Here is a 12,877-nt window from a genome sequence, read left to right on the forward strand (position 1 = left end):
TTTAGGTCATCAAAAGCTTGGACTGTTCTCTGGACGACTAAATTAGAACGGTCTCTTATATCATGCCCAAGATTGTCCCCCTTATAATTTCAAATGTGACCTTACACAAATCCCATCACCTTTTCAAGTTCAGCTGGTCAAATGTGTTGGCTCTGAAAGGAGAGTGGGTGTGGCATTTTGGTTAAGAGTGTAGACTTAAGAGCTATAGATTTCAATCTCAGCTTTACTGCTTGTTAGTTATGATATCTTGGGAAAATTAAGTAGTCCCCTCTGAGAATAATTTAGGCCTTGCCAGCTATGTAGTTTATATCACGACTATCTCACTCTGTCATTGCATGAAAGTAGCCACAGATAATACATAGACTGTGGCCCCAATAAACTTGATATACAGAAACAGGCAGCTGGTTAGATTAGACCAAGCCATAGTTGATAAACCTTTGATCTATAAGACAGAAATAATATCACATCTCTTCAAGTGTTGCTTTAAGAATTTAATTGCGTCTATGGCCATGCCACCCTGAACAAGCCTGATCCCGTCTGATCTCGGAAGCTAGGTAGGGTTGAGCCTGGTGAGTGTTTGGATGGGAGACCACCTAGAAAGACCAGGTCCTATAGGTGTAAAAAATAAAAAAAATAAGGGATGGTAAGCTGACAAGGTCCTTGCAATCAGTGAGGTCAACCAAAGGTTGCCTCGCCAAAAAAAAAAAAAAGAATTGGTTACCACCTGTTTATTTCTTGATACACAGAAGACAATAAATGGAAGCTGCTATTATTATTTCTAAGGATATTCCAACTTCGTCTGTGACCATGGATCTATGGCTCTGAGACTTCCAGGATGAGCAGAACACATTGCGCAGTTGAAAATGACTTTTCTGAATGGAGAGTTATATTTGAGGAAGCGTGATAAGCAGGAAACAGGGAGCCCTCTGCGGCCCCAATCCTGAGGGTTCCATGTCACGAGGGCAAACTAATGCTACCCCAGCATGTTGATGAGCTCATCTCAAAGCAATCAATAGGTAAAACTAAGATATTAATTTTACTTTGTAAAGTGACCTAATATGTAACGTGTGCTTTTAACCGCTGGTGCCCATTTTTCCTTAGGGCGGTGGTACCTTGTCTACTTAACGTTTTAACATACAACCGGAGACATCCATTTCAAGTTGAAAACAACTGTTCAGAGTTGAAAAGCCTGGACACTCCCTCACACTATGTTATCTTAACACAAACTGAAGTTAAATGTCATTATACTGATGCTCAGATCACAAAATTACACCGCACGAATGTTTTATGCTTTTAGTAAGGTTGTTTTACGTGGTTCTCCAGCATCGCGAGAATCGGTTTGGGGTAATAAATGAGAGCTGAGGACCATCTTGTACACAAGCAGCTTGGAAAATGATGACAAGTGGTGACTAGTGGTTTGTCCCTACTCCTGCTTCCTGCCTCTCCTCCAATGATAATCTCAGCCTATTCTTGGGCCTACTCAGTAAAATAAAACATTTTCTGTTCCAAATAACCGAGGTTTAATGCTCGTGCTATGCCAAACCTGTTCAGGAAAAAAGTAATAGAAGTTGACATTAGGTAAAATATATTTATTTGTTTAGTTTATAAATTAAATATTCACATTTCCTATCGTTAATAAATTGTTTTAACTTGAAAACATACAAATCATCAGAAAATATCGGTACTTTACCATTACAAGGTGAATGATAACAAGAGTAGACACACTTTTGACTGAAAAGATGAGAAAGGGCGAGATAAAACGCTGTGGCATTTCACTCCAAAATGGTATGTCATAAACAAAGCAGATTTATCCATCCACATGGAAGCCGTCAATAAAGGCACAGAGGCAAATCATCGCTTTATTCCCATCTGGGGGATCGTCATGTGGGATCTAATACAGGAAGTGAGGCAGGGGAGAGACAGGCAAAGTGTTTGGACCACTCAGGATGCTGGTGCCATGAAGGATTTTAGGCTGATGATGTTCCCATTTTGGCAAAACTAATTATGATCAGGTAATAAGGCACTCAAATTATTAGGACAAATAATTATGAAAAGAATCTAATAACCTATGTTATTTTAACTATTATTTAACAATAAACATTTATAACTCATTTTTAATTGTAATTTACTTTTAGCATCTATTTTTATATTATATTTTTTATAGCTAGTAAGAGTTTTCAAATGGCCATATTTGTGTTCTTACTAATTCCTGTTGAATCTGGAAGATCATGCATGCCCGCAGGCTTTCAGAATCTGTTAGCTGATAAAGCACCACATGAGAAAATTTTCGGCTGTTGACATTTTGTATCGATGTTACAAATGAGTTGAAATTTTACGTTTATGCGGTTAGGCAGACATACCAAATTGTGCATACACGCAATTGTTGCGTGCACACGGTATTAACCTGTGTTCTGCCACCACAGACCGGGCCGGGACTGAAATCCGAAAGTTCAGGCAGAAGCAAGGCGGCGGCAGCCACGCAGGAGCACGTGCCCTCCGCCCGCTGCGGGTCACCCTGCGCCGCCCCGTTAGTGTCTCCCCCGGGCAGGGAATGCGGCCTGGGCCTCTGGCCAATAAAATCTTTGCTCTGAGCTTGGACTAAATCCAGACACGACTTTGACCCCTCTGCTCATCTGCAGGGAAGCCGGCTGCGTTCGATTTCACAGATGTCCCTGGAAATCGATGAGTGAGTAGGACTGTGTAGATAGGGGTTAAAATCTGCTTTGATATAACATAGATCTAGTAAAAAAAAAAAAAAAAGGAAAAAGCATCCGTCACTAAGCCATGGCCATGGAACCCTTCCAGAAGAACTTGGGTGGGGAGGACAGCCAGAGTCCACTTTTACACCATTTGGGAGGTCCCACTGCATCATGGGAGCTCCTCTCACTCTGGAAGGGCGGGGGAGGGGCATGTTATTTTTTTCTAGGTAGCAAAGTGGAAGCTGCAGGGAAGAAATGAGAAGGTTAACAAGGTGGAAGCTACTTTGCTCTGCAGCCTAAAAGGAGTCATTAGATTATTCGAGTCCATTGTCTGGGGTAAGTAATCATCATGAGCACGCAGGAAGAAAATAATTTTTAAATAGCCCTCCTCAGGGAGGTGGAACTGTACTGTTTTCGCCCCTTTGCTGAGTTAACAGAATACAAAGCGTACTTAGGCTTTCACTCAGTTAACCCACAGCCTGGGCTCTTAAACATCCCTGTTATAGAAGTGGTAACTGTCCACGTCGCCTTGAGGGAAGCAGCATCCTTTTGAGAAATGTCTGTAGGTTTGTTTGACAATGCGAAGTCTGGGGAGGTTGGACTCAGGACGAGGTCTGCGAGCAGAACGCCTGGCCTGCTCTCCCGCCGTGCCCCAGGACCCCGGTGGAGGCTGTCGCTGGAAGAGGACATGAGGACACGATGACACGAAAGGGCGGAGCCTGGTACCCGAGCCCGCAGGACGGCTGGGAAGGTGGCTGCACTCACCAGGAGTGCCTCCCGCGGCCACTGCCCCTCACAGTTCCTTGTGGGAACACGTGGCCACCTGCTCCACGGATGGACTCAGATGACACAATGGGAAAACATTCAAAAGCTGGGTTTCCTTTCCCAATGCCTCGATAAAATAGATATGTAATAAAAACCCGCTAATAATCATTTATTGTTTGTTTCTACATGGCAGAAGCCTCTTTTCTTATGGGTGTCGGGGGGTGGGGAAGACACTACTGCGGGGCTTCTTGTCCTGCAGCCCTCGTGCTGGGGCCACGATTTGACCTTCACCACAACGGGACTATGGCTCAAGCAAAGCACTGCCCAGTTGAATTTACTGCATTTGTGTGCAGACTCTATGCTTTTCAGAGGGCTCCTGGAATCAGCAAAGCCCCTTAGTTCTTAATCGAAGGAAAGAGAAGAGATTTGGACACAGAGGAGAAACACAGCCATGCCTCAATACCCCTGCAGGTAGGAAAACGTGTCCCTAAGCCTGACTGCCTCTCTGGTGTCCATGTCTTCCCCTCTTGCGGAATTTCTGCTGGAGCTGCAGCTTGTTGGCGAAGAACAGCTGTCTCCAGCCCACATCCTTGGCCAGGGCCCTCATCTCAGGGGTGATGTCGTCACAGGCAGACTGAACTATCGGCTCCCACAGTTTGTCAGAGATGCACAGCTATGGGTGGAAAAAGTCAGAAGTAGGTTACGTCACACATGGGTTCACTCACTCATGAAATCACTGTCCGGCTCATGCTGCCTGTGAGACACTGTGAGAAACACTGCATGTGCCCAAGGATGTAGCAGACACTGTTTCCCCTCCGGAAACTTTCTCTTTGAGGAAAGAGGCGAGTGCACCATAAATAGATGGATGGATAGATAGATGGCAATATTTGATTGATGGAATAAATTCTGATCTCATTTAAGATGCAAAATGCAAGACAGTTATATGTAGGACTTATACACCATTATAGAGTTAATTTCCAATTAGCCATATAACAGAGGCTGATAATGGTGTGTCACACAACCTTATACCCAGTGCTGCATTAACTTTTCAAGTGGGAGTGTTGCTAATTCCTGCTAAATTTGCATCCATTTTAAACCCTTGCTCAAGGCATCCCTCCTATGGGCTTGTAGAGCTGATGGCTTAGTCCACTGCGGGCTACTCAGTGTTGAAATGCATCAGAAGGACCAAGCGGCCTACCAACCAGCATATTAAAAATCCACCTGGTGCCACAAGTTTAGCTCTGAGTCCTCTGCACATGTGACATCACACCATGCACCAGAGTGGCCTACAAGATGCAGTCTACTTCCTGAGCCCACCTGGCACAGGGCAAAGTGAGCCGTTCTCCAGGGACGACCTTCTCTGAGATATTTCTCTGCAGCCTGGGGATTTAACCGAAGGCCATCAGGTTAAGGACTGATAAGACCTTTCTGGCCCAATATCTACACAAGGCTATTTGGTCCTCCAAGTTCAAAGCTGCCACAATTCAGCTTCCATTTATTTATCCAAGATTTCCTAAAATGACTTCTTCAGGTGGCACCATTACTAAAGCGACTACTGTCATCAGTCCCCCGCTACTAAACACTATCAATACAGAGACTTCCAGACCCCTTACCTACCAGGCCCCAAATCCTTCCTGAAGGTAAAGCTTCCATTACACTTACTCAGTACCTCGATCTTGGTGACAGTCATGGTTTTTTGGTATATGCAAGAACAAGTACATTTAAGGGTGCTTGGGTATTTGATGTTGCACAGTAGCAGTACAAAATGTGCCTTAAGAAGGGTTCCGTGCGGGTCTCAGTGACAGACCGTTCCCGGCTCCATCCTTCCTGCGCCAACAGTGTGCTCAGGAGGTTCATCACTAATCCGATTTCCCCTTTCATCAGTTCCATGCCCTGGGTGGCTCGTGTGAAAATCCAGAAGTGGGAAGGATCAGGCACGGCGAGGGACCAATATAGAGCCACCATTTCTTTAAACCAACGGTGCCAGAGCACCCTGGGCTGGGCCCCGCCTCAGTACCCACAACCCTCAGACTCATTTGTAGGAACTGCCGCAGAAACATCTCTTATAAGGAGGCAAAGAAAGGCAAGAGGCGGATGGGCCCCGCAAAGGTCGATGACGGTGGGAAACAGGATTAGCTGTGGAAAATGATCAGTGTAGACCTGATTGATATGTTGAAAATTAGGTTGAACTCATGATTTTCACTATTTAAAATTTCTTTTTAGGGAGCAATTTTACCACTTAAAGAGGAGAAGCACACAGGCATGGCAAAAATTCCTCAGATTCTGGAAGACTGACTCCAACTGTGCTCTATTTAGAAAGGCATCAGGCTGCGGGGGACCGGAACCTCTAAACACACAGCCACATAATGTCAAAGAGGAAAAAGGCACCCGCACAGCTAAAACAGCTGTCAGGAACCAAAGTGCTAAAATCCATGCGCTTTATTATGTGGAAGAGGCCTTCACTCGTGGCCTAGTCATTCCTCTTTTCTTTAGAATTCATTTTAGTTTAGTGTCCAGCTTTTAGCCCTTAGCAGTTTGGCCACAGCAAATCAGAAAGGTGGTTGATGCCATTAGAGGCCAAACAGTAAAAGCAGAGAAAAACAACAGGTGAGAAACTCACATTAAGGGAAGAGATGAAAAGGAAAATGAAACTAAACTCGTTACTCCAGGCCAGGTTAGCTGCTCCACAGTTTTCAATAGCCCGTTCATCTACCTACCCATCCAGCCTGAATGGAGGCCTATTATGTTGGGCAGGGCTCTGGGTCTCAAACTACAGAATGTCTAGGTTGTTTAAGCAGAAGGGGAGTCGCAGAAGAAACAGACAGCTATCAGAATAGCTAGTAAAACTGGAGGGCAAGGTTCAATGCTATACAGCCGCAAACCACAGTAGCAGATTAAAAAACAAAACACCCAGACTATTCTAGCAGAAATCTCACTGCTTCTGCTCCCCAACCCCTAGCACCTTGGGAGCAGTGATGTTTGCGATCGACACTAGAACCTTTCCCATACGCCCCCAGCACTGTGCTTGCAGGATGAGCCGGTCTCTGTGCACATGGAGGGGGCCCCCAGCTCGCTTGTGTCTTCCTTCCAAGACTCTTGCAGGTGGGTCTACTTGACAGACCTTAGGCTACACCCAACGCACTAGTTGCAAAGGCAGATTTTATCTTTGTAGCCACCCCAGGACACTGAGGCAACTCCATCTAGCAAAAGGGAATTAAAAATGGGCTGAGCGAGCCAATCCCAAGCATCCTCTCAGTCTGACCACTGGCTCTTCCCATCCTCATGGACCCTTCCTCCATCCTGCTTTGCACCCTTGGATCCTAACTTCTTCCTGGGGAAGAGAAAACGTATAAGCGTTCTATTTTGTGACTCTCTTACACTCATTTCTTGGGGTGAAAGCAGCCAGTACTCTTTCGTACTTAATGCTACTCTGAAAGTACTCTAATAAAGGAAAAAAATGAATTACAGATAGAAATGAACAGTATGATAAAGCATAATCACGTAAGATCCTTTCTGCATAAATATCAGAGCAAAAACTCTCGTAGTCACACAATGGTTATTGATAAATGGCAACACTGAATCTTACGATAATGACGGCCCCGAAAGATTTTGATGTCAGGCAGGTCATTCATTATCTTATCCCACTCTGGACAGTTTTTCAAGGTTTACTTCCTATACCCAGATTGCAACATTTTCTAAATATAAACAACAGAGGAAAACCTTTAAAATGTCTTAATATTTTAAAAAGAGAGATCTTCTGAACCTCCTTTAAAAGATTTGAATTCTAACACTAGTGTAGATGACTAGCCCATTTCCAGTAAACACATTTTAGGATATCAGTGCATCTTACATAACAGAGATTATGGGAGAAAATGATGGGGTTTTGAGGAAAGGAAAAGAATTTTCAAGAGAGCTAAAATTTCTACCAATATAAATTCAACTTATCACTCATTTTATACTGAAAATATTTAGTTTTGTTTTATATTAAAACTGGTCTACAAAATACCCCCATCTAAGACTCCACACCCTGGGGCTCTTTTGCTTGGTAGATGCTAGGGTGCAAAACACGAAGTACCCATCCTGACCATGTTTCCAGTTATTTTGATCCAAAACACAGCAAAGTGGGAGTTTAGCGCCTCCTGGCGGTGGTGCTTGAACTTAACATACATAAACTACAGTAAAAGCTGAAAGGGATCCCAGGGCTTACCGAGTTAATACCTCTCCTTTTACAAATGGGGAGATTAAGGCTCAGGAAGGATAAGGGTGCATCTGCCTAAGGCTCACGGTAGGGAGTGGCTCAGTGAAGAACAGAATCCAGCTCTCTGGTTTGCTGATCCAAACGCCCAGCGAAGATGAGAACTCCACCTCCATCTGAAGCTTCCGGCCTTTTACAATCTCTTTATCTGTACAACTTTCATATGAATGGGTCAAATTCTTAGAATTTGGGCCAGACTCTTAGAATTGGGTTGCCCTAAACTCAAGAGAGCACATTAAGAGCACAGATGCTGGGTGACCTCAGACTCAGGGCGTGGGCCTGGCATTTCTATTGGTACCTGTTCCTTAGGTGCTTCATCCACTTGGCCAGACTTGGGAACCACGGTCATAGAGAGTTTGGGGACGTGAGGAAAAACCTATTTCCCCGTAGCCAAAATGTGACAGGAGAGATTTTCTCCCTCCGTGTTCCTGAGTCTCTACCAAGGTGAAAACGTTCATGTGTCTGTCATGATTGTCCCTCCTCGTCTGGGCCTGGGCCTTCTCATCCAGCAGCTGCAGGGGCTGTTTCTGTTCTGCTGCGGTTTGCAGAAAAAGCACAGGGCCAATGCCTGGTGTCACCTGGGCAAGGCGGCAGGTCCCCGGGAGGTTTCCTTAGTGAGCTCACCTCAATCCCAGGGCTGGCCCTGGTCTGACTGCCTGCAAACCGTGACGCCGGATTCACCTTTCAGCGGTGTGCTCCCATTAGCCGAGCTCCCTGGGGACGGCTTTTTTTGGTGGTTTACCCTGAGAAATATAAGCAGCCAGCCCGCCAGACCTGCAGGCGCACATCCGTGGAGGCTCTGTGGCTTGGTAGACACGACAGCAGAGGCAGGCAGCTGGACAGTCCTGATCGCTGGTGCCATTAAGGTCGATAAGTGGAAGCTTCCACCCCGGACCGTTGGGTGGCACCGTGGGGTCTCCCGGCCTAGCCACCCCACCCCCACTGACTCCCCGCTGCAGTCCACACATTGCGTCTCCACGCGTGTTTATGCTTCCAGGGCAGACCCATTACTGCGCAGTCAGGTCAGGCCTTGGGAACCTTTCTGTCTCCTAAAGGTGACCCTCCAGCTCTCACTTTCCACAGGACCCATTAAAACAGCGCCTGACCACGCCCTGCAGATCTGCCCCACCCACCAGCCTCTCCGGCTTGGTTTCCAGCTTTTTTACCTTCCACCCTCCGCTCCAGCGGCGCTGGTTGTTATTTCTGTCCACTCTTCAGCGTCGTCCGCCACGCAGCTTCCTCTGCCTAGGGTACGCTGCTTCCCACTCCGGGCCTGGCTAACTGCTACCTGTCAGGCAATGCTCCTTCCTCAAGGAAGCCCCAAGTCAAGTTACATCTCACGGCCACCCGTGCCTGTCCCCAGAGCACCCACCACAGCTGTCCCTGAACGACCGCTTGGACTGCTTTTCTCCTTCCAGTGAGAGCTCCTTGGAGGGAGGGGCCATGTCAACTTCCCACTGTCAAGTCCCCAGCGCCAGCACAGTGCCAGGCCCACGGCAGGGGCTCGGCGACTACACAGCCCTTAGAGGGGAGCCTATGACAGTGGTCCACCGACAGGCTCGCAGTCAGAACCCCGGGGGATGGCAGTTCTGCCCCTCACTGGCTGTAGGACCCTGGGCAAGTTAGTTAAGCTTGCTAGTTCTTAGCCTCTGTATCTATAACATAAAGGTAAGAAATAGGATCTACCCTGCAAGAGTTTTTTTGAGAATTTAGTGAAATAAAGTAATTACAGTGCTCAGCGCATTGCCGAGTTTACAATAAGTGCTCAATTAATGTTGTTATGGCCAATAATCCCTGAACACATACACACTTACTTCCTTTTTTTCCCGATTCATAGGGGCACACGTTATCGTTCCTGGATACCTGTATCTGCGTAATTCTATATATTTATTTGATTCTTCTAAACAATTACACTTATCGTAGTATTTTTCTGCAGACAAACATGCACGTTGTATAGAAAGAAATCTGGAGCATTATTTACAAATAGCAGAGGGAAAACCACCTAAATGCCTATCAGTATGGATCTGGTTTTAAAGAGTATGATTTGTCCATACAGCAATGGCTTAGGACACTTTTTTAAATTGAAGATTTATATGTACTGACATGAAAAGGCTATAAAATGTGTTGTAAAGAAGGGAAAAAATGATGGAGAACAATATATAATATGCTACCATATGCTTTTAAAGGCGCGTGTGCACGTGTATATGTGCTCAGAGACCACACACGTACACTGATGGGCACACGGAATATCTCTGGAAGGACGTACAAAGCACGGTGATACGACCGTCACTGGAGAGGCGCTTTAGAGAATGAGGGTCAGGAATGGGACAGAGAATTACATTTTACTATATATATGGAAATACACATTAAAAAAAAATTTCCATCCTGGCTATTTAACACAAATCGATTTTATCAAAAATATAAACAAATTGATACAGCCCCTCCTTGTTTGAGCACCCAGTCACCGCTTTCTTGTAGTTAACTCTAGGCTAAGCTCTACAAAGTTGGGTGACACAACCCTAGCTATGGAGCACGGTGGGAGGCAAGTCATCGCGTCACACTCAAGGGAGGTGGGATGTGCTGGCAGAAAACTCACATGAAGGAAGAAAAGCGGTGGGTCAGAAGGGAGGACATTCCTTGAAAAGGGGACAGCATAAGCGAAGGCTAATGGGCACAAGAGAACCCGGCACACAGGACAGCTGCGGGCAGGTGGGAGGCAGGTCCAGGGCACTGTGGCCTCACGTGCCACCGAAGACTTTGCATCTCATTTTGAAAATGACGGAAGTCACTAAGGGTCACCGAGCAGGGCAGTGACATGACCAGAGCGCATTTTAGAAAGACTGCCCTCGGGCAGAGTGGAAGAGCAGCCAGTGGAGCAACAAAGGAGGAGGCCAGGAGAAAAATCCCCCCAGAGAGCCCCGGAAGCAAAGACAGGGCCGGAAGTGGAAGGCCTAAAGCGAGATCTTTAGACGGGACAACCAAGAGGTTACTGGGAGTGGGGCCGGGGACATTCAGAGGCGTGGTTGGAGGGAACGTGTAGTCCTACAGTAGACCAGCGGCTCCCGGATTTGGAGCGTCATAAGAGCAGTGAAATTAAAAAACAAACAAACAAACAAAAAACCAGAAACTGAGAGCCAAATAAAGTTGCCCAAATAAAGTTACCAATTTTTTAATTTTGCAAAGTGAAGATAATTTGTTAAAATTACATATCATGTTTTAATACCATCATTTCATAAAAGAAGGGACATTTTAACCCTCCCCAAAATGGGATGGTCATTTAGATGGAATAAATTTAGCTTGATGACAAACTCTTCATATCACCCGTTCTGTTCTCATTTCATTGTGGATTATAAAATCTCAGATTCATGATGCTGGTTTGCTGACTGTAAACTGCCGTGCAAACCATTTCTTTTTTCCAAGAAGGGAAAGAAAGAAATTGGATAGGAATAGAGTCAAGAGTTTTTGGTTTTTGAAGGATGAGACTGATTTGAGAAACTTAATGTCCTGAGGAGGAAAAAGCAACTGAAAGAAAGGTTTAAAAGTAGGACCCAAATGCAGCGTGGTATCCTGGATCAGACCCTGAGTCGGCAGACGGACATTAGCGGAAAAAACGATCAAAAACATATAAGGTCTGTGGTTCAGTTAACAGTATTGTACCAACATTAACTGCTTAATGTTGATAAATGTTCCACATTATATGAGATGTTAGCATTAGGGGACGCTGGGAGACAGGTATATATGCAAACTCTCTGTATCATCTATGCAATACTTCTATAAATTTAAAATTATTTACAAGTAAGAAGTTCTAAAAATAACAAAATGGAAGGGAAAGGAGATAAGTCAAAGACTAAAGTCCCCAGGGTTAAACTTCTGAGCCAGGTGGCAGGTGGCCCTGACCTTGACGGAGGGGAACATTTCCCTCTGAGACCAGAGGAAGAGGTTGGATGTGGAGACAAATGATTTGCTAATAAATTTGCCCCCAGAAGTTTGAAATGGTAGTGCTTTTTTGCATTAATAAAATAACTGAATAAATTACAGGACAAAACAAGTAAATGAAAATAGTTTATAAGTGAAAATGACAAAAGGGACAGGAACGAAGGTGCCTTCAAGTATTCAGGGAGCGGGACTGACAGTGGTCGCATCGAGGCCTTGACAGTGGGCAAAATCCGCACCAGCTGTGTTTTCTGTGCTTGTGTCATTTTGCCGAAGATTCGAAGTAGTGAGTCCCTTTGGTCAGTCTGGGGCATGATGGAGGACAGGGACTATGATAAACGGCCCCCCAAAACCACCCATACTGGGAATAAGTAATTCAGCAAAGGGCTGTTACTGGAAGAAATGGGAACGGATGGGGGATAATCAATACTCGCCATCTTCTCATGCGGCCGTGACCCTGCTCTTGACTCAGAATGCCCGTTGATCAGGAGTGCCACTAGTCTTCCAGACCACTTGGAGAACTCCTATTTTCCCCTCAAAACCCAGACACAGTAACCCACTTCTCCGAAGACAAGCAGAGGAAACCATCTTGCCCTGCCTTTGTACCCTGTACACATGTTCCCCATATGACTACCCCATGTTATAATGATTTGTATCTGTGTAGATTTCTCCTATTAAACTGTAAGTGTCTTGAGATCAAAAACAATATCTTTCCATCTCTGTTGCTTCTGTACCCAGGAATGTGCCTGTCATAAAGTAAGTATTCAACAAACGCAGGTATAAATGCAAACAATAAACCACTGCTATATTTTTTTTAAAAAAGAAAGAAACGGCTTTGAGAACACATGAGGAAAACTTTTGACTTGACTGTTACCTTTGAAAATCTTTGTGATGTTTGAGAAAGACTGGCAATGTCTTCGAGATCCAGATAGGAAATGATATGCAGCAGCAGACTGTCTGAGAGCCGTTCGAGGTAGTCTAATTTACCCTCGCACAAATTGAAGACATAGTCCAATATTTTTGCACCGAATACTAAGGCAATTTGAACTGTAATTTAAAGAAACCAACAAGCCACCATGATTATCATGCACAGTCACATAAAACCTATGATCATTATCAGTGAGACACAAGCTTTGGGGTACATCCCCCGCCACCGCCCCGGAGTGATGTTAGATTACGTTGAGTCATCACTACTGTCATCGAGGTGCCTGTGGGCCCAATGGCA

General features: G+C 45.2%; 1 protein-coding gene and 1 pseudogene across 1 annotated transcript in view; one reads left to right on the plus strand and one right to left on the minus strand.

Moving 5' to 3' along the window:
- Window positions 1-499: 499 nt before the first annotated feature.
- LOC111742413 lies at window positions 500-618 on the plus strand (annotated as a pseudogene).
- Window positions 619-1,574: 956 nt separating this feature from the next.
- The window catches only part of FBXO36 (F-box protein 36), a 70,780-nt gene continuing 59,477 nt past the window's right edge, over window positions 1,575-12,877 (minus strand). The window contains exon 4 of the mRNA XM_011364051.2: window positions 1,575-4,137. Coding sequence (XP_011362353.1) covers window positions 3,952-4,137 — 186 coding nt within the window. The 3' untranslated portion in view covers window positions 1,575-3,951. The remainder of the gene's footprint in view (window positions 4,138-12,877) is intronic.

This window comes from Pteropus vampyrus, unplaced genomic scaffold (genome assembly GCF_000151845.1).
Source record: "Pteropus vampyrus isolate Shadow unplaced genomic scaffold, Pvam_2.0 Scaffold93, whole genome shotgun sequence".
NCBI classification, from domain to species: Eukaryota; Metazoa; Chordata; class Mammalia; order Chiroptera; family Pteropodidae; genus Pteropus; species Pteropus vampyrus.